The sequence below is a fragment of the Oncorhynchus keta genome, chromosome 31 (genome assembly GCF_023373465.1).
Source record: "Oncorhynchus keta strain PuntledgeMale-10-30-2019 chromosome 31, Oket_V2, whole genome shotgun sequence".
Lineage (NCBI taxonomy): Eukaryota > Metazoa > Chordata > Actinopteri > Salmoniformes > Salmonidae > Oncorhynchus > Oncorhynchus keta.
The window spans coordinates 18333068-18355466 of NC_068451.1; the positions used below are offsets into that span (position 1 = coordinate 18333068).

At 47.5% G+C, this 22399-nt stretch overlaps 1 protein-coding gene across 2 annotated transcripts in view; it reads right to left on the minus strand.

The window, feature by feature from the left end:
• Positions 1-22399, minus strand: part of LOC118364594 (E3 ubiquitin-protein ligase znrf2-like) — a 99251-nt gene that overhangs the window by 25825 nt on the left and 51027 nt on the right. Inside the window, exon 2 of one of the 2 annotated variants that reach the window (XM_035746263.2) lies at positions 5769-5864. The exons of the other annotated variant lie outside the window; for it this stretch is intronic. Coding sequence (XP_035602156.1) covers positions 5769-5864 — 96 coding nt within the window. The remainder of the gene's footprint in view (positions 1-5768; positions 5865-22399) is intronic. 2 annotated transcript variants of the gene reach the window in all.

The window sequence follows — 22399 nt, forward strand, 5'->3', positions numbered from 1 at the left end:
TCCCAGCCGGCAAACCAATACAACGACGCCGTAAAAGGGGCACATCGCACACCACTCCCTAGCATACTACTCGCCAATGTCCAGTCTCTTGACAACACGGTTGATGTAATCCGAGCAAGGGTAGCATTCCAGAGAGACAGAGACTGTAACGTTCTTTGCTTCACGGAAACATGGCTCACTGGAGAGACGCTAACGGAGTCGGTACAGCCAGCTGGTTTCATCACGCATCGCGCCAACAGGGCGGGGGGGCTTATGATTAATGAGACGTGGTGTGATCATAACAACATACAGGAACTCAAGTCCTTCTGTTAACCTGACTTAGAATTCCTTACAATCAAATGTCGACCGCATTATCTACCAAGATAATTATTTTACATTATAATCACAGCCGCATATATTCCCCCCCAATTCCACACCTCATTATTGCTTTGATCACGTGGATTGGGATATGTTCCGCATTGCGTCAAACAACAACATTGACGAATACGCTGATTCGGTGAACGAGTTCATTAGCAAGTGCATTGTACACACAGCAACTATTAAAACATTCCCCAACCAGAAACCGTGGATTGATGGCAGCATTCGTGCGAAACTGAAAGCGTGAACCACTGCTTTTAACCAGGGCAAGGCAGCCAGTGACAGAGTTTGGCTTGGTGGTGGGAACAGCACTCTCACTCAGTGTGACACGATACGATGAAGGGCCGTTCAGATGTGAGGTCATCAATGGAATCAGCAACGGCACCAGCCAGCCCATTGGCCACAATGTTAGATGTGAGTATCAGAGTATGCAGTATACTGTACATTAATCATACATTGATTGTACCTTATCATTGAGAGCCAGCCTTCCATGCAATGATGTAACATGCCTATTTTCATCCCAAACCATTCCTCTGTGTACACATGATCCAGATCATTATTTGGAGAGATCATTAGTAGACTGTGTTCAGTAGAGCAGGACAGAAACATATTCTAGGTAATGTTTACCCAACACTTCATTGTTGTTGATTTTCCCCCATAGATGGCCCAAGTAACCTCACCATGATGGTAGTTCCTGAGATGACCATAGGACATATAGCCTACAAGACGGGCTCCCGGAAACATGACCGAATACAAACAGCGTAGCTATCCCCTCCGCAAGGCAATCAAACAAGCTAAGCGTCAGTATAGAGACAAAGTAGAGTCGCAAATCAACGGCTCAGACACAAGAGGTATGTGGCAGGGTCTACAGTCAATCACGGATTACAAAAAGAAAACCAGCCCCGTCGCAGACAAGGATGTCTTGCTCCCAGACAGACTAAAGACCTTCTTTGCTCGCTTTGAGGACAATACAGTGCCACTGACACAGCCCGCTACCAAAACCTGCGGACTCTCCTTCACTGCAGCCAACGTGAAAAAAACATTTAAACGTGTTAACCCTCGCAAGGCTGCAGGCCCAGACGGCATCCCCAGCCGCGTCCTCAGAGCATGCGCAGACCAGCTGACTGGTGTGTTTACGGACATATTCAATCAATCTTTATCCCAGTCTGCTGTTCCCACATGCTTCAAGAGGGCCACCATTGTTCCTGTTCCCAAGAAAGCTAAGGTAACTGAGCTAAATGACTACCGCCCCGTAGCACTCACTTCCGTCATCACGAAGTGCTTTGAGAGACAAGTCAAGGACCAATTCACCTCCACCCTACCTGACACCCTAGACCCACTCTAATTTGCTTACCGCCCCAATAGGTCCACAGATGACGCAATCTCAACCACACTGTACACTGCCCTAACCCATCTGGACAAGAGGAGTACCTATGTGAGAATGCTGTTCATCGACTACAGCTCAGCATTTAACAGCATAGTACCCTCCAAACTTGTCATCAAGTCATCAACCCCGCCCTGTGCAACTGGGTACTGGACTTCCTGACAGGCCACCCCCAGGTGGTGAGGGTAGGTAACAACATCTCCACCCCGCTGATCCTCAACACTGGGGCCACACAAGGGTGCGTTCTGAGCCCTCTCCTGTACTCCCTGTTCACCCACGACTGCGTGGTCATGTGTTACGCACGCCTCTATGAAGAGGGAACGCAACACCCTGCTATAACTCAACTCTCCGTGAAGTGAAAGAGGTATGGACTGTAGGCGTGAGTAAGGATGACAACAGACAGAATGTGGTACCGTTTACAAGGACTTTATTCCTTTACACGGTAATATGGGGAAAAGGGTCTGGACGGAACCAAAGCAAAGAAAGTAAATCTCAAAGCCCCCTCTCCTATCTTACCTGCCTAACCAATACTTACCTAATTTAGCACCACCTGGTGCCCTAACCAAAATACAGGGGGTGGTCCACCCAGGTCTTACCTATTGTGCCTAGACAATGAATATACTACGGGTATATGTATGCCCGCGGGCCTCTTGCCTAAGCACTCCCTAAGTGCCTTCCCCTTCCCCCCTGGGAACAAATGAAACCGGAGAACAAATCATTTCTCAAACAAACTAAGAAACAAAGGACATCAAATAAGCTCTATCTGAGCAACAAACTCACAGAACATACCAACTGCTACCAACAACTAACATAGTAAATTATTCACAGCCATCAGCCTCCTCTCTCAGCAATGATTCTCTATCACATTCAATCTCTCTGCAATGACCTCCCAGCAATGATCCCCAGCGATGAACCTCCTGAACAGAACACTGGCTTTTATATAGCTTCAGAATGAGTGTGTAACTGGAGACAGCTGCGTCTTGACGAGGGGGTGGGGTCATCTCTCCAATTAGCCATGGAGTCGACCAATCAGCTGCTTGAGGGATTTCAGGAAGCCATTTCCTGAAATAAACACATGCAAATACACAAACTACAACATAAACTGGGGAACGTAACACCATGCACGCCTCCAATTCAATCATCAAGTTTGCAGACGACACTACAGTGGTAGGCTTGATTATCAACAACGACGAAATGGCCTACAGGGAGGAGGTGAGGGCCCTCGGAGTGTGGTGTCAGGAAGATAACCTCACACTCAACGTCAACAAAATAAAGGAGATGATTGTGGACTTCAGGAAACAGCAGAGGGAGCACCCCACTATCCACATCGACGGGACAGTAGTGGAGAGGGTAGAAAGTTTTAAGTTCCTCGGCGTACACATCACGGTCAAACTGAATTGGTCCACCCACACAGACAGCATTGTGAAGAAGGTGCAGCAGCACCTCTTCAACCTCAGGAGGCTGAAGAAATTTGGCTTGTCACCAAAAGCACTCACAAAATTTTACAGATGCACAATCGAGAGCATCCTGTTGGGCTGTATCATCGCCTGCTACTTTGACTGCTTCACCCACAACTATAAGGCTCTCCAGAGGGTAGTGAGGTCTGCACAACGCATCACTGGGGGCAAACTACCTTCCCTCCAGGACACCTACACCACCCGATGTCACAGGAAAGCCATAAAGATCATCAAGGACAACAACCACCCGAGCCACTGCCTGTTCACCCCGCTATCACCCAGAAGGCGAGGTCAGTACAGGTGCATCAAAGCTGGGACCGAGAGACTGAAAAACAGCTTCTATCTCAAGGCCATCAGACTGTTAAACAGCCACCACTAACATTGAGTGGCTGCTGCCATACATGTAAATGTTTTTATCACTAGCCACTTTAAATAATGCCACTTAATATAATGTTTACATACCCAACATTACTCATCTCATATGTATATACTGTACTCGATACCATCTACTGCATCTTGCGTATGCCGTTCTGTACCATCACTCTGTACCATATACACTTGTGTGTATAAGGTAGCTGTTGTGAAATTGTTAGGTTAGATTACTTGTTGGTTATTACTGCATTGTCGGAACTAGAAGCACAAGCATTTCTCTACACTCGCATTAACATCTGCTAACCATGTGTATGTGACTAATACAATTTGATTTGATTTGAACTTCATCCCAATGGCCCTCTATTCCCTATATAGTGCACTACTTTTGCCCATGGCAGATAGGGCTCTAGTCAAATGAGGTGCCATTTGGGATGCAGACAATGTGAGGTCATTTGTTTTCTGACTAACTGAATCCTACATGCTGAGTTAGCGCTTAGAAGGGGCCACTACAAACTCCTCATTAGGGCGTTAGGCAATGACTTCCAGAGCCTGGGACCATCGTAGGAAGTATTTAAACCTAGAGTTGGAGTTGAAAAGAGAGGCAGGGAGATACAAGTGGGGGAGGCTCTGCAGAAATGGCTCCTCAGCCCTGAGTGTGAGTGTGTGTTTGTGTGGGGTGTGTGTGTGTATGTGTGAGTGTGTGTATGTATGTGTGAGTGTGTGTGTGTGCGTGGTGTGTGGTGTGTGTGTGTTTGTGTGAGGTGTGTGTGTTTGTGTGAGGTGTGTGTGTTTGTGTGAGGTGTGTGTGTGTTTGTGTGTGTGTTTGTATGTGTGTGTGTGCGTGTGTGTTTGTGTGGGGTGTGTGTGTTTGTGTATGTGTGTTTGTGTGTGTGTGTGTGTGTGTGTGTGTGTGTGTGTGTGTGTGCTACTCTGTGCTCCAGAAACACAAAGTGAGCTTGAGGAAGCAAGAGGAAATTAGCCAGCCCAGTGGTCCTTCTGTAGCTCAGTTGGTAGAGCATGGCGCTTGTAACGCCAGGGTAGTGGGTTCGATCCCTGGGACCACCCATACGTAGAATGTATGCACACATGACTGTAAGTCGCTTTGGATAAAAGCGTCTGCTAAATGGCATATATTATATATTAAGACTCATATGATAGTTCTTAATAAAACAAACACCTCTGGACCTTTCTTAATATAAGATGGAGGGCTGAGCTCTGAGTGTGTGTGTGTGTGTGTGTGTGTGTGTGTGTGTGTGTGTGTGTGTGTGTGTGTGTGTGTGTGTGTGTGTGTGTGTGTGTGTGTGTTTGTTGAACTCTGCTTCTTCTCAACCAGGAATGTAAACAGGGCTAAAAGTAAACTAGTAAGCCAACTTTCCCCTCTCACTGCTGTATCCTAGTTTACATCTCCCCTGCAGAGATTACAGTATCAAATACATTACATGTTTTCACTGTCATTCACATAAACACTGTCCACTTCAGACTTGCGACCTGCTCTGTTTGTTTATGAAGACATGGCTCATAAATCAATTGGACCAGTCGTCAGAAAGAGATTAAGAAACCAGGGGGAGATGCAATCGATTAGGAACCTTAGATTACAATTATTGATGGACAAGATCACTCATAACCATAGTAATATGACTTGTTCTTCCACTGAGCCCCTACCCAGCCTGTTATGATGTACTTGGCACCATAGTAATTCCACTGGGTGTTTATATAGACTGACAATGACTGAAAACGTGCAAAGGCTGATTAAGGCATTAAAGCGGCAACACAATGGGAGGCAAATTAAAATGAGAGTTTGTGTTTGAATCGAACTGCAGCTATTTTGATCAATTTAGTCAGACAGTATTGGACAGACCAGGAAGTCCAGCGACAGTCCCCTCTGTAACAGATCTGCCATAAAACACTTCGTCTTGCCATTATGATTACACAGACACAGAGGTAACACCTGCCGTGACACTAGTCACATTAGTCATTGAGGGGGAGGAGGAGGGGAGTCGTTTCAACTGCCAAACATCAGGCAGCTCATTCAGACACTGTCTGACAGCAACCATGTTGCAATAAATTAGCTTGTCAATTAACTCACAGACAGCCAAGGCAACGTCTTGTCTGGCCACACACACTAAGCCCTTCCCCTTCACACCCGTTCAGCAAAGGAGACCAATCTAGGGGTAGGGGAGTAAAGTAAGCAGTCTTACCGTTATAAGTCACTCTGGGTTTGGTCAAGCACATGACGATGTGTAGATCCATCTCATCCGTGGAGACAAACTTGGAGCAGACAGGGCACATGAAGCCTGCATAGAGGGAGAAGGGAGGAGGAAAGGAAGACCAAGTGGTAAATATCAGAAATCTAATTTTGTAAAGGGAAATCATTAAGTACCTATGCTGTTACCATAACACAGCATCCTACACCCAAACTCCTCCGCCCAGCCATCACAACATTCTCTCTCTGACATTACAAACTGAGTTCTCCCTATTACATTCTCCTGCAATTACATTCTATGAGTCACACTCAATAATCTCCCTGCAATATTAACAACAAAGATTAATTAAAATGAGGTGATATTTAACACTGATTACAAAGCGTGTCTTGACATTATCACTATGATGCAGCAGATTGCAGAGACGCCCTTTAAACTGAGTTTATTAATGATTGTGTTTGGTAGCTCTGCACTAAACAGTTGACACTTCTTATGGCTGGGGGGCAATATTGAGTAGCTTGGATGAACAAGGTGCCCAGAGTAAACTGCCTGCTACTCATTCAAACAAGCAAGATTTCTGGCTCTCACAGACCTTCTTCTTTAAGAGGCTCCTCTGTCCTCCACTCGTTTGAACTTGTTATCAGTATAAAAGACACCTGTCCACAACCTCAAACAGTCACACTCCAAACTCCACTATGGCCAAGACCAAAGAGCTGTCAAAGGACACCAGAAACAAAATTGTAGACCTGCACCAGGCTGGGAAGACTGAGTCTGCAATAGGTAAGCAGCTTTGTTTGAAGAAATCAACTGTGGGAGCAATTATTAGGAAATGGAAGACATACAAGACCACTGATAATCTCCCTCGATCTGGGGCTCCATGCAAGATCTCACCCCGTGGGGTCAAAATTCCATCAGCAAGGGCATTGAAGATGAAACGTGGCTGGGTCTTTCAGCATGACAATGATCCCAAACACACCGCCCGGGCAACGAAGGAGTGGCTTCGTAAGAAGCATTTCAAGGTCCTGGAGTGGCCTAGCCAGTCTCCAGATCTCAACCCCATAGAAAATCTTTGGAGGGAGTTGAAAGTCCGTGTTGCCCAGCAACAGCCCCAAAACATCACTGCTCTAGAGGAGATCTGCATTGAGGAATGGGCCAAAATACCAGTAACAGTGTGTGAAAACCTTCTGAAGACTTACAGAAAACATTTGACCTCTGTTATTGCCAACAAAGGGCATATAACAAAGTATTGAGATAAACTTTTGTTATTGACCAAATACTTATTTTCCCCCATAATTTGCAAATTAATTAATTAAAAATCCTACAATGTGATTTTCAGGATTTTTTTCTCATTTTGTCTAGTTGATGTGTACCTATGATGAAAATTACAGGCCTCTCTCATTGTTTAAATTGGGAGAACTTGCATGATTGGTGGCTGACTAAATACTTTTTTGCCCCACTGTATGTGTGTGTGTGTGTGTGTGTGTGTGTGTGTGTGTGTGTGTGTGTGTGTGTGTGTGTATGTATGTGTGTGTGTGTGTGTGTGTGTGTGTGTGTGTGTGTGTGTGTGTGTGTGTGTGTGTGTGTGTGTGTGTGTGTGTGTGTGTGTGTGTGTGTGTGTGTGTGTGTGTGTGTATATATGTATGTGTGTGTATGTGTGAGTGTATGTATGTATGTATGTATGTATGTATGTATGTATGTATGTATGTATGTATGTATGTATGTATGTATGTATGTATGTATGTATGTATGTATGTATGTATGTATGTATGCATGTATGTATGTGTGTGTGTATGTATGTATGTATGTGTGTGTGTGAGTGTGTGTGTGTGTGTGTGTGTGTGTGTGTGTGTGTGTGTGTGTGTGTGTGTGTGTGTGTGTGTGTGTGTGTGTGTGTGTGTGTGTACGTATGTGTGTGTGTGTGTGTTTGTATGTGTATGTGTATGTGTGTGTTTGTATGTGTATGTGTGAGTGTGTATGTATGTGTATGTGTGTATGTATGTATATTTTTTCAATTTAATTTATTTATTTCTCCTTTATTTAACCAGGTAGGCAAGTTGAGAACAAGTTCTCATTTACAACTGCGACCTGGCCAAGATAAAGCAAAGCAGTTCGACACAAACAATGACACAGTTACATATGGAGTAAAACAAACATACAGTCAATAATACAGTATAAACAAGTCTATAGACGATGTGAGCAAATTAGGTGAGAAGGGAGGTAAAGGCAAAAAAAGGCCATGGTTGCAAAGTAAATATAAAATAGCAAGTAAAACACTGGAATGGTAGATTTGCAGTGGAAGAATGTGCAAAGTAGAAATAAAAATAATGGGGTGCAAAGGAGCAAAATAAATAAATACATAAATCAAATACAGTTGGGAAAGAGGTGGTTGTTTGGGCTAAATTATAGGTGGGCTATGTACAGGTGCAGTAATCTTTGAGCTGCTCTGACAGTTGGTGCTTAAAGCTAGTGAGGGTGGCTGAGGTGCACCCATGACCAGCTCTGAAACCAGATTGCATAGCAGAGAAGGTATGGTGAGATTCCAAATGGTCGGTAATCTGTTTGTTGATTTGGCTTTCGAAGACCTTAGAAAGGCATGGTAAGATAGATATAGGTCTGTAACAGTTTGGGTCAAGAGTGTCCCCCCCTTTGAAGAGGAGGATGACCGCAGCTGCTTTCCAATCTTTGGGAATCTCAGACGACACGAAAGAGAGGTTGAACAGGCTAGTAAATAGGGGTGGCAACAATTTTGGCAGATAATTTTAGAAAGACAGGGTCCAGATTGTCTAGCCCGGCTGATTTGTAGGGGTCCAGATTTTGCAGCTCTTTCAGAACATCAGCTGACTGGATTTGGGAGAAGGAGAAATGGGGAAGGCTTGGGCGAGTTGCTGGTGGGGGGTGCAGTGCTGTAGACCGGGGTAGGAGTAGCCAGGTGGAAAGCATGGCCAGCCGTAGAAAAATGCTTATTGAAATTCTCAATTATGGTGGATTTATCAGTGGTGACAGTGTTTCCTATCTTCAGTGCAGTGGGCAGCTGGGAGGAGGTGTTCTTATTCTCCATGGACTTTACAGTGTCCCAGAACTTTTTGAGTTAGTGTTGCAGGAAGCAAATTTCTGCTTGAAAAAGCTAGCCTTGGCTTTTCTAACTGCCTGTGTATAACGGTTTCTAGCTTCCTGAACAGCTGCATATCACGGGGCTGTTCGATGCTAATGCAGAACGCCATAGGATGTTTTTGTGTTGGTTAAGGGCAGTCAGGTCTGGGGAGAACCAAGGGCTATATCTGTTCCTGGTTCTAAATTTATTGAATGGGGCATGCTTATTTAAGATGGTTAGGAAGGCATTTAAAAAAAATATCCAGGCATCCTCTACTGACGGCATGAGATCAATATCCTTCCAGGATACCCCGGCCAGGTCGATTAGAAAGGCCTGCTCGCTGAAGTGTTTCAGGGAGCATTTGACAGTGATGAGTGGAGGTCGTTTGACCGCTGACACATTACGGATGCAGGCAATGAGGCAGTGATCACTGAGATATGTGTGTATGTATGTATGTGAGTGAGTGTGTATGTATGTATATGTGTGTATGTATGTATGTATGTATGTGAGTGTGTGTATGTATATGTGTGTATGTATGTATGTGAGTGAGTGTGTATGTATGTATATGTGTGTATGTATGTATGTATGTATGTGAGTGTGTGTGTATGTATGTATGTGAATGAGTGTGTATGATATATGAGTCATCCTGAAGTGTGCATGCAAACAGACCCTTAGACACATTAACCAGGTTTCCATCTTACCATTTCATGGAGAAGAATTACCTGACCCATTAAAACGACAGTCATGTCGGTACAATTTCATACATCTCGAAAGACCATGTGTTTGCTCCACAAGGTGGGATCTTGTGTCGGTAAAATTAATTAGGCGAGAAATGGCATTGGAGACGCCTTTATCCACAAACATTGATATAATAACCGTCATATTGAAATAAACTCGGAATCGCGGCATGATATGCGCCCACCGTCACAACGTGAAAAAGCATTTCAAGTTCATAAGCAGATGAAATAAGTTATGATGAACTTCACATGGTGGTTAAGTGCATGGTGATCATGCACATTTCCAATCGGCTAAATATGGAGGGTAGAATGCTGTTGACATAATGAACGGTGCTTGGCTGCCAATTATCAAATAAAATGATCTCGCTCTTATCAATATCTAATCATCTTACGTCCACTATCAGCCAAGTCTTGTCTAGACAGAGAGCCTGAAGAAAAACTAGATTGTGCATGCTTGTGTGACAAAACCATCTGCAGTTGAAATTGTGATTGAAACCTACGTAACTTATATATTTTAATTGGTACATGGGAACTTTACTGCAGAAGTCATTTTTGAGTGCACTTCGTCATCTTTTGTCCACAACACGTCAGATTGACGGAAAAACCTCTGGTGAGGTACATATTGTTTTTACGCAGATTTGAGAATATTCGATATGAAAATCTGTCTCCAATTGGATGGAACCCCAGCTATGGACACACACCAGGATGACTGATGTATTATCAGGATGCACATTCCAGGAAATGAGTCTGGAAATACTCAGTCACAACACACACCCCTGTAGGCCCTGCACTTCTACAGGCAACAATCTCCAGCCCAACTCAACTCTGCAGGGGGTACAGTCACGTCTACAGATCTGAAGACAATACTGTAGAACATTCAGGGGGTAGCCCCGTCTGGGACTCGGACCCGGGTTTAGCGGATGTAAAGTCAACACCTTAACCATTAGACCAAGAGGTCCAAACCTCTTGACGAGGTTGCTAGGGGTTGGATTAAGCTTGCTACATTACACCCTTTCCTTCGGGAGAGTCCAACGCTTCTCTATACCAAGTCTCTCACATCACATGTACACGCCTCTTCAATAGCTTCACCTGAAAAATGCCTCTTCATAATATATGACTCATCCTGTGTGTGTGTGTGTGTGTATGTGTGTGTGTGTGTGTGTGTGTAGATATTGGCTGTCATAAATGCTAATCCCTTTCTGTTGGGAGGGTATTGGAGAGGAGAGAGAGTGTCCCACTTCCAGGAGGGACTAGAGGAGATAAGAGGTGAGAAAGTCAAAGCTGTCCTACTACACAACTCCCTCAGCATAAGCCTCAACAGATCCATTCAAATTGGGAAAGCAATCCTCCTCTGACTAACTGAGGGGGTTAACCATATCTTCTTCGCTCACCTTCCCTTCCCTCCATTCAGACACCATGCTGACACCCTGCTGCTCTGGCACAGCAGACGAGGCAGACTATGACGGGGAGAAGGGCAGCTGTGACCGTCTCTGTGTCTGCCCAGTGCTCACTATAGGGCACACAGAGTAGGGAGGTGTAGCTAGCATGGTATGTCTGCCAACTAGGCCTATAGGGCAGAATGGAGCACAGTGGCACAGTGAGACTGTATGGCCTGTCTGGCCAGCTGTAGGGACTAGGGGTCAGGTCCAGCCAGTCTGGACTCTGGATGCACTGAGTCAATACAGATCATCTAAAGGTGATGCAGTGTTTAGTTTGTCTGTATGACTGTTCACCTGACTGTTCACCTGACATCTCCAGCCTTCACAAGAGAAGCTATCTATCTGTCTGACCACATGCAGTGTAATACAAACCCAACACGGCTGCTTGCTTGGTGTTAAAGGTAACACACTCCTATCTAATGACTGTCCTTTGTGTAAGTGTGTGTGTGTGTGTGTGTGTGTGTGTGTGTGTGTGTGTGTGTGTGTGTGTGTGTGTGTGTGTGTGTGTGTGTGTGTGTGTGTGTGTGTGTGTGTGTGTGTGTGTCAGCATGGGTGTCTGTGTGTATTTCTGTGTGTGTGTGTGTGTGTGTGTGTGTGTGTGTGTGTGTGTGTGTGTGTGTGTGTGTGTGTGTGTGTGTGTGTGTGTGTGTGTGTGTGTGTTTGTGTGTGTCTGTGCCAGCGTGGGTGTGTGTGTGTGTGTGTGTGTGTGACCTCTCTGTGTCTCTGGGTTATTTACTGTAAACCATGGCCACAGGAGGGGAGCAGCTGCATATTAACCAATGACCACATCATCACAGAGCAGGCCAGGGCTAGATCCAGGACCAACTGCCAGAGAACAGCAACTCAAACATCTTACACCAACACACACAGAGCCCAGTACTCCTACAGGCAACAACCTACATCAAGCCTAACTCAACTCTGCAGGCCGTACAGCTAGATGTACAGATCTGAAGATAATCCACTGGCATGAACTGTATAGGCCTACAAGCCAGCTACCACTCAGTAGACAGTAACTGTCAGAAAGCCTGGCAAGGGGAATAATGAGCTCAATTGTACTGGTAATCATGTTCATCTTGTTTCAACATCTGTTTCTATGACTGTGTGAGAGAGAGAGAGAGAGAGAGAGAGAGAGAGGAGAGAGAGAGAGAGAGAAGAGAGAGAGAGAGAGAGAGAGAGAGAGAAGAGAGAGCGAGAGGGAGAGAGAGCAAGAGAGAAAGAGAAAGAGAAAGAGAGAAGAGAGAGTGAGAGAGAAAGCAAGAGAGAGAGAAGTGAGAGCAGACTATTTGTGGAATTCTCTCCTCTCCTTGCAGGGAAAGGTTGCACAACATAACATAGCCTTGGCAGCTAGTCTACATCTTTTCTCTGGGTTATTCCATTTCAGGGCTCTGATCTTGCGTCATGCTGCATATAAAAAGATATATTCTCTGATCACGGTGTTGTTTAATTAACTGGAATTAAATGTAATTATAAGTGAATGTTGAGAGAGAGGGACATTTCATTGAAGGAATGACTATGGAGGGATGGAGGAGAGCTGAAGTGGAACCTTTATCTTGATAAACAGATGAGAGTTAGTGACATCATCAGAGCAATAACATGAGGTGACAGTTTGACAGTCAGTGGGTTTTCAAGACACCCAAAGTCACGTTACATAGTCAAGATAATCAACATGATAATAAAGTAATGAAATCATGGCAGGCTATAAAAGACAGAGGTGGTATTTCTTATTTTTTATTTATTTATTTAACCTTTATTTAACCAGGTAGGCTAGTTGAGAACACCTTTATTTAACCAGGTAGGTGAGTTGAGAACACCTTTATTTAACCAGGTAGGCTCGTTGAGAACAAGTTCTCATTTACAACTGCGACCTGGCCAAGATAAAGCAAAGCAGTTAGACACATACAACAACACAAGAGTTACACATGGAATAAACAAAATATACCGTCAATAATACAGTAGAACAAAAGAAAACAAAAAGTCTATATACTGTGAGTGCAAATGAGGTAAGTTAAGGAAATAAATAGGCCATGGTGGTGAAGTAATTACAATATGGCAATTAAACACTGGAATGGTAGATTGGCAGAAGATGAATGTGCAGGTAGAGATACTGGGGTGCAAAGGAGCAAAATAAATAACAGTATGGGGATGAGGTAGGTAGATAGATGGGCTGTTTACAGATGGGCTATGTACAGGTGCAGTGATCAGTAAGCTGCTCTGACAGCTGGTGCTTAAAGCTAGTGAGGGAGATGTGAGTCTCCAGCTTCAGAGATTTTTGCAATTCGTTCCAGTCATGGGCAGCAGAGAACTGGAAGGAAAGAGGACCAAAGGAGGAATTGGCTTTGGGGGTGACCAGTGAGATATACCTGCTGGAGCGAGGATCGGTAGGATGGTCAGTTTTACAAGGGTTATGTTTGGCAGCATGAGTGAAGGAATGCATGGCCTTAACGGTGATGACGTTCACACGTCAGTCTGATAGAGCCCATACAGAACGGTAATGAGGAAGACCCCCCTGTCCCCTCTTTTACACACATGCTTAGTCGAGGTTACTAAAACATTGATCTCAATATCATATTTGGGAGAATACAAGCAAAGGAACAGAACAGAAAACAAAAGGTGGAAAGTAAAAAACATCCCCAAGCCAATGTTCTCCCAGTCAGTCAGTCCCATGGGAGGAGGAGAGAGGAGGAGGAGGAGGAGTAGAGGTTGGCTCAGTGGAGAGGCCAGCTTCCATTAGCAACAGCCAGATAAGGAGAGAAGGAGATGATGAGGAGAGGAGGACATGGGGAGTAGAGGAGGAGATGAGAGGAGGATCTGGGGAGTGGAGGAGGAGAGGAGTAGAGGAGATGGGGAGTAGAAGAGGAGAGGAAAGGAGGAGATAGGGAGTAGAGGAGATGAGGAGATGAGGAGTAGAGGGGGAGATGGGGAGTAGAGGAGGAGAGGAGGAGATGGGGAGTAGAGGAGTAGAGGAGATGGGGAGTTGAGGAGGAGAGGAGGAGATGGGGAGTAGAGGAGTAGATGAGGAGATGGGGAGTAGAGGATGAGAGGAGGAGATGGGGAGTAGAGGATGAGAGGAGGAGATGGGGAGTAGAGGAGGAGAGGAGTAGAGGAGATGGGGAGTAGATGAGGAGATAGGGAGTAGAGGAGTAGAGGAGGAGAGGAGATGGGAGTAGAGGAGGAGTAGAGGAGGAGAGGAGAGGAGGAGAAGAGGAGGAGAGGGGAGATGGGGAGTAGAGGAGGAGAGGAGAGAAGGAGATGGAGAGTAGAGGAGGATATGAGAGGAGGAGATGGGGAGTAGAGGAGGAGATGGGGAGTAGAGGAGTAGAGGAGATGGGGAGTAGAGGAGGAGAGGAGATGGGGCGTAGAGGAGTAGAGGAGATGGGGAGTAGAGGAGGAGATGGGGAGTAGAGGAGGAGATGGGGAGGAGGAGATGGGGAGAGGAGATGGGGAATAGAGGAGGAGATGGGGAGTAGAGGAGGAGATGGGGAGGAGGAGTTGGGGAGAGGAGATGGGGAGTAGAGGAGGAGATGGGGAATAGAGGAGGAGATGGGGAGGAGAGAAGGAGATGGGAGGAGGAGATGGGGAGTAGAGGAGGAGAGGGATAGAGGAGATGGGGAGTAGAGGAGTAGAGGAGTAGAGGAGATGGGGAGTAGAGGAGTAGAGGAGGAGATGGGGAGTAAAGGAGTAGAGGAGTAGAGGAGATGGAGATGTTGAGTAGAGGAGTAGAGGAGATGGGGAGTAGAGGAGGAGATGGGGAGTAGAGGAGTAGAGGAGATGGGGAGTAGAGGAGTAGAGGAGATGGGGAGTAGAGGAGGAGATGGGGAGTAGAGGAGGAGAGGAGAGGGGGAGATGGAGAATAGAGGAGGAGATGAGAGGAGGAGATAGGGAGGAGATAGGGAGGAGAGGAGGAGATGAGAGGAGGAGATGGGGAGTAGAGGAGGAGAGGGGTAGATGAGATGGGGAATAGAGGAGGAGATGAGAGGAGGAGATAGGGAGGAGAGGAGGAGATACGGAGTAGAGGAGGAGAGGGGTAGAGGAGATGGGGAGTAGAGGAGTAGAGGAGTAGAGGAGGAGAGGGGTAGGGGAGGAGAGGAGGAGAGGAGGAGAGGGGTAGAGGAGATGAGGAGTAGAGGAGGAGAGGGGTAGAGGAGATGAGGAGTAGAGGGGTAGAGGAGGAGAGGGGTAGAGGAGATGAGGAGTAGAGGAGGAGAGGAGTAGAGGAGGACAGGGGTAGAGGAGATGAGGAGTAGAGGAGGAGAGGAGGAGATGGGGAGTAGAGGAGGAGATGAGGAGAGGAGGAGAGGGGTAGAGGAGATGGGGAATAGAGGAGGAGATGAGAGGAGGAGATAGAGAGGAGAGGGGTAGAGGAGATGGGGAGTAGAGGAGTAGAGGAGGAGATGGGGAGTAAAGGAGTAGAGGAGTAGAGGAGATGGGGAGTAGAGGAGGAGACGGGGAGTAGAGGAGGAGATGAGAGGAGGAGATAGGGAGGAGAGAAGGAGATGGGTAGAGGAGATGGGGAGTAGAGGAGTAGAGGAGGAGATGGGGAGTAGAGGAGTAGAGGAGTAGAGGAGTAGAGGAGATGGGGAGTAGAAGAGGAGATGGGGAGTAGAGGAGGAGATGGTGAGTAGAGGAGTAGAGGAGATGGGGAGTAGAGGAGGAGATGGGGAGTAGGGGAGTAGAGGAGATGGGGAGTAGAGGAGTAGAGGAGGAGATGGGAAGTAGAGGAGTAGAGGAGTAGAGGAGATGGGGAGTAGAAGAGGAGATGGGGAGTAGAGGAGGAGATGGTGAGTAGAGGAGTAGAGGAGATGGGGAGTAGAGGAGGAGAGGAGGAGATGGGGAGTAGAAGAGTAGAGGAGGAGATGGGGAGGAGGAGTTGGGGAGAGGAGATGGGGAATAGTGGAGGAGATGAGAGGAGGAGATAGGGAGTAGAGGAGGAGATAGGGAGTAGAGGAGGAGATGGGGAGTAGAGGAGGAGAGGGGTAGAGGAGATGGGGAGTAGAGGAGTAGAGGAGATGGGGAGTAGAGGAGTAGAGGAGGAGATGGGGAGGAGGAGTTGGGGGAGAGGAGATGGGGAATAGTGGAGCAGATGAGAGGAGGAGATATGGAGTAGAGGAGGAGATGGGGAGTAGAGGAGGAGAGGGGTAGAGGAGATGGGGAGTAGAGGAGTAGAGGAGATGGGGAGTAGAGGAGTAGAGGAGATGGGGAGTAGAGGAGGAGATGGGGAGTAGATGAGTGGAGGAGATGGGGAGTAGAGGAGATGGGGAGTAGAGGAGTAGAGGAGATGGGGAGTAGAGGAGGAGATGGGGAGTAGAGGAGATGGGGAGTAGAGGAGTAGAGGAGATGGGGAGTAGAGGAGGAGATGGGGAGTAGAGGAGGAGATGGGGAGTAGAGGAGGAGATGAGGAGGAGCAGACGGGGAGTAGAGGAGGAGAGGGGTAGATGAGATGGGGAGTAGAGGAGTAGAGGGGTAGAGGAGGAGAGGGGTAGAGGAGATGAGGAGTAGAGGGGTAGAGGAGGAGAGGGGTAGAGGAGGAGAGGAGTAGAGGAGGACAGGGGTAGAGGAGATGAGGAGTAGAGGAGGAGAGGAGGAGATGGGTAGAGGAGATGAGGAGTAGAGGAGGAGAGGAGGAGAGGGGTAGAGGAGATGAGGAGTAGAGGAGGAGAGGAGGAGATGGGGAGTAGATGAGGAGAGGAGGAGAGGGGTAGAGGAGATGGGGAATAGAGGAGGAGATGGGGAGTAGAGGAGATGGGGAGTAGAGGAGGAGATGGGGAGTAGAGGAGTAGAGGAGATGGGGAGGAGGAGATGGGGAGAGGAGATGGGGAGTAGAGGAGGAGATGAGAGGACGAGATAGTGGAGGAGAGGAGGAGATGAGAGGAGGAGATAGGGAGTAGAGGAGGAGAGGGGTAGAGGAGATGGGGTGTAGAGGAGTAGAGGAGTAGAGGAGGAGAGGGGTAGAGGAGATGAGGAGTAGAGAAGGAGAGGGGTAGAGGAGGAGAGGGGTAGAGGAGGAGAGGAGTAGAGGAGTATTGGAGGAAAGGGGTAGAGGAGATGAGGAGTAGAGGAGTAGAGGAGGAGAGGGGTAGAGGAGATGAGGAGTAGAGGAGTAGAGGAGGAGAGGGGTAGAGGCGTAGAGGAGGAGAGGAGTAGAGGAGGAGAGGGGTAGAGGACGTGATGTGGAGTAGAGGAGGAGAGGGGTAGAGGAGGTGAGGAGTAGAGGAGTAGAGGAGGAGAGGGGTAGAGGAGTAGAGGAGGAGAGGAGTAGAGGAGGAGAGGGGTAGAGGAGGTGATGGGGAGTAGAGGAGTAGAGGAGTAGAGGAGGAGAGGGGTAGAGGCGTAGAGGAGGAGAGGAGTAGAGGAGGAGAGGGGTAGAGGACGTGATGTGGAGTAGAGGAGTAGAGGAGGAGATGAGGAGTAAAGGAGTAGAGGAGTAGAGGAGTAGAGGAGGAGAGGGGTAGAGGAGGAGAGGGGTAGAGGAGGAGATGGGTAGAGGAGTAGAGGAGAGGAGTAGAGGAGGAGAGGGGTAGAGGAGGAGAGGGGTAGAGGAGTAGAGGAGAGGAGTAGAGGGGTAAAGGAGGAGAGGAGTAGAGGAGGAGAGGGGTAGAGGAGATGAGGAGTAGAGGAGTAGAGGAGGAAAGGGGTAGAGGAGGTAAGGAGTAGAGGAGTAGAGGAGTAGAGGAGTAGAGGAGGAGAGGAGTAGAGGAGGAGAGGGGTAGAGGAGGTGATGGGGAGTAGAGGAGTAGAGGAGTAGAGGAGGAGAGGGGTAGAGGAGGTGATGGGGAGTAGAGGAGTAGAGGAGGAGATGGGGAGTAAAGGAGTAGAGGAGTAGAGGAGTAGAGGAGGAGAGGGGTAGAGGAGTAGAGGAGGAGAGGAGTAGAGGAGGAGAGGGGTAGAGGAGGAGAGGAGTAGAGGAGGAGAGGGGTAGAGGAGGAGATGGGTAGAGGAGTAGAGGAGAGGAGTAGAGGAGGAGAGGGGTAGAGGAGGAGAGAGGTAGAGGAGTAGAGGAGAGGAGTAGAGGGGTAAAGGAGGAGAGGAGTAGAGGAGGAGAGGGGTAGAGGAGTAGAGGAGGAAAGGGGTAGAGGAGGAGAGGGGTAGAGGAGTAGAGGAAGAGAGGGGTAGAGGAGGAGAGGGGTAGAGGAGTAGAGGAGGAGAGGAGTAGATGAGGGGTAGAGGAGTAAAGGAGTAGAGGAGGAGAGGGGTAGAGGAGGAGTAGAGGAGGAGAGGGGTAGAGGAGGATAGGGGTAGAGGAGTAGAGGAGTAGAGGAGGAGAGGAGGAGAGGGGTAGAGGAGGAGAGGATTAGAGGAGTAGAGGAGGAGACGAGATGAGGAGATCAAATCAAATGTTACTTAGTCACGTGCGCTGAATAAAACAGGTGTAGACCTTACAATGAAATGCTTACTTACGAGCCAATAACCAACAATGCAGTACAGAAAATAATAAAAAATCAAATTAACAAGTAGTTAAAGAGCAGCAGTAAAATAACAATAGCAAGACCATATACAGTGCCTTTCACAAGTATTCACCCCCCTTGGCATTTTTCCTATCTTGTTGCATTACAACCTGTAATTTAGATGTATTTTTATTTGGATTTTATGTAATGGACAAACACACAAATAGTCCAAATTGGTGAAGTGAAAATAAAAAAATAACTTATAATAACTAAAATAATAATAAAAACGGTAAAGTGCATATATATTCACCCCCTTTGCTATGAAGCACCCAAATAAGATCTGGTGCAACCATTTACCTTCAGAAGTCACAGAATTAGTCAAATAAAGTCCACCTGTGTGCAATCTAAGTGTCACATGATCTGTCACATGATCTCAGTATATATACACCTGTTCTGAAAGGTCCCAGAGTCTGCAACACCACTAAGCAAGGGGCATCATGAAGACCAAGGAGCTCTCCAAACAGGTCAGGGACAAAGTTGTGGAGAAGTACAGACCAGGGTTGGGTTACAAAAAGATATCCGAAACTTTGAACATCCCACAGAGCACCATTAAATCCATTATTAAAAAATGGAAAGAATATGGCACAACAACAAACCTGCCAAGAGAGGGCCGCCCACCAAAACACACTGACCAGGCAATGAGGGCATTAATCAGAGGCAACAAAGAGAGCAAAGATAACCCTGAAGGAGCTGCAAAGCTCCACAGTGGAGATTGGAGTATCTGTTTATAGGGCCACTTTAAGCCATACACTCCACAGAGCTGGGCTTTGCTTAAAGAAACAAAAATAAGCAAACATGTTTGGTGTTCGCCAAAAGGCATGTGGGAGACTCCCCAAACATGTTTGGTGTTCGCCAAAAGGCATGTGGGAGACTCCCCAAACATGTTTGGTGTTCGCCAAAAGGCATGTGGGAGACTCCCCAAACATGTTTGGTGTTCGCCAAAAGGCATGTGGGAGACTCCCCAAACATGTTTGGTGTTCGCCAAAAGGCATGTGGGAGACTCCCCAAACATGTTTGGTGTTCGCCAAAAGGCATGTGGGAGACTCCCCAAACATATGGAAGACGGTTCTCTGGTCAGATGAGACTAAAATTGAGCTTTTTGGCCATCAAGGAAAACACTATGTCTGGCGCAAACTCAACACCTCTCATCACCCCGAGAACCCAAGCAGGGTGGTGGCAGCATCATGCTGTGGGGATGTTTTTCATCAGCAGGGAAACTGGTCAGAATTGAAGGAATGATGGATGACGCTAAATACAGGGAAATTCTTGAGGGAAACCTGTTCCAGTCTTCCAGAGATTTGAGACTAACGGAGGTTCACCTTCCAGCAGGACAATGATACTAAGCATACTGCTAAAGCAACACTTGAGTGGTTTAAGGGGAAACATTTAAATGTCTTGGAATGGCCTAGTCCAAGCCCAGACCTCAATCCAATTGAGAATCTGTGGTATGACTTACAGATTGCTGTACACCAGTGGAACCCATCCAACTTGAAGGAGCTGGAGCAGTTTTGCCTTAATTAAAGAATGGGCAAAAATCCCAGTGGCTAGATGTGCCAAGCTTATAGAGACATATCCCAAGAGAGCTGTAATTGTTGCAAAAGGTGTCTCTACAAAGTATTGACTTTGGGGGGTGAATAGTTATGCACGCTCAAGTTTTCTGTGTTCTTATATTATTTCTTGTTTGTTTCACAATAAAAAAAAATGTGCATCTTCAAAGTGCTAGCTAGGTATGTTGTGTAAATCAAATGACACAACCCCCCCCTCAAAAAAAATATATTTTAATTCCAGGTTGTAAGGCAACAAAATAGGAAAAATGCCAAGGGGGTGAATATTTTCGCAAGCCAGTACAGAGTCAATGTGCAGGGGCACCAGTAAGTTGAGTGGGGATTAGAGGAGGAGATGAGAGGAGGAGATCAGGAGTAGAGGAGTAGTGGAGATGGGGAGTAGAGGACGAGATGAGAGGATGAGATGGGGAGTAGAGGAGAGGATGGGGAGTAGAGGAGGAGATGGGGAGTAGAGGAGGAGATAGGGATGAGAGGAGGAGATGGGAAATAGAGGAGGAGATGGGGAGTAAAGGAGGAGATGAGAGGAGGAGATAGGGATGAGAGGAGTAGATGAGAGGAGGAGATAGGGATGAGAGGAGTAGATGAGAGGAGGAGATAGGGATGAGAGGAGGAGATGAGATGGGGAGTAGAAGAGGAGATGAGAGAAGGAGATAGGGATGAGAGGAGAAGATGGGGATGAGAGGAGGAGATGGAGATGAGAGGAGGAGATGAGGAGGAGATAGGGATGAGAGGAGGAGATAGGGATGAGAGGGATGAGAGGAGGAGATAGGGATGAGAGGGATGAGAGGAGATGAGAGGAGGAGATGGAGATGAGAGGATGAGATAAGAGGAGGAGATGGGGATGAGAGGAGGAGATGGAGAGGAGGAGATGGAGATGAGAGGAGGAGATGAGGAGGAGATAGGGATGAGAGGAGGAGATAGGGATGAGAGGGATGAGGAGGAGATAGGGATGAGAGGGATGAGAGGAGATGAGAGGAGGAGATGGGGATGAGAGGAGGAGATGAGAAGAGGAGATGGAGATGAGAGGAGGAGATGGAGAGGAGGAGATGGAGATGGGGATGAGAGGAGGAGATAGGGTTGAGAGGAGGATATGAGAGGAGGAGATGGAGATGAGAGGAGGAGATGAGAGGAGGAGATAGGGATGAGAGGAGGAGATAGGGATGAGAGGGATGAGAGGAGATGAGAGGATGAGATAAGAGGAGGAGATGGGGATGAGAGGAGGAGATGAGAAGAGGAGATGGAGATGAGAGGAGGAGATGGAGAGGAGGAGATGGAGATGGGGATGAGAGGAGGAGATAGGGTTGAGAGGAGGATATGAGAGGAGGAGATGGGGATGAGAGGAGGAGATGAGAAGAGGAGATGGAGATGAGAGGAGGAGATGGAGAGGAGGAGATGGAGATGGGGATGAGAGGAGGAGATAGGGTTGAGAGGAGGATATGAGAGGAGGAGATGGAGATGAGAGGAGGAGATGAGAGGAGGAGATAGGGATGAGAGGAGGAGATAGGGATGAGAGGGATGAGAGGAGATGAGAGGATGAGATAAGAGGAGGAGATGGGGATGAGAGGAGGAGATGGGGATGAGAGGAGAAGATGGAGAGGAGGAGGAGATGAGAGGATAAGATAAGGATGAGAGGAGGAGATTGAGAGGAGGAGATGGGGATGAGAGGAGGAGATGGAGAGGAGAAGATAAGGATGAGAGGAGGAGATTGAGAGGAGGAGATGGGGATGAGAGGAGAAGATGGAGAGGAGGAGGAGATGAGAGGATAAGATAAGGATGAGAGGAGGAGATTGAGAGGAGGAGATGGGGATGAGAGGAGGAGATGAGAGGATAAGATAAGGATGAGAGGAGGAGATGGAGAGGAGGAGATGGGGATGAGAGGAGAAGATAAGGATGAGATGAGGAGATGGGGATGAGAGGAGGAGATGGGGATGAGAGGAGGAGATGGGGATGAGAGGAGGAGATGGGGATGAGAGGAGGAGATGGAGATGGGAGGAGGAGATGGGGATGAGAGGAGGAGATGGGGATGAGAGGAGGAGATGGGGATGAGAGGAGGAGATGGGGATGAGAGGAGGAGATGGGGATGAGAGGAGGAGATGGGGATGAGAGGAGGAGATGGGGATGAGAGGAGGAGATGGAGATGGGAGGAGGAGATGGGGATGAGAGGAGGAGATGGGGATGAGAGGAGGAGATGGGGATGAGAGGAGGAGATGGGGATGAGAGGAGGAGATGGGGATGAGAGGAGGAGATGGGGATGAGAGGAGGAGATGGGGATGAGAGGAGGAGATGGGGATGAGAGGAGGAGATGGGGATGAGAGGAGGAGATGGAGATGGGAGGAGGAGATGGGGATGAGAGG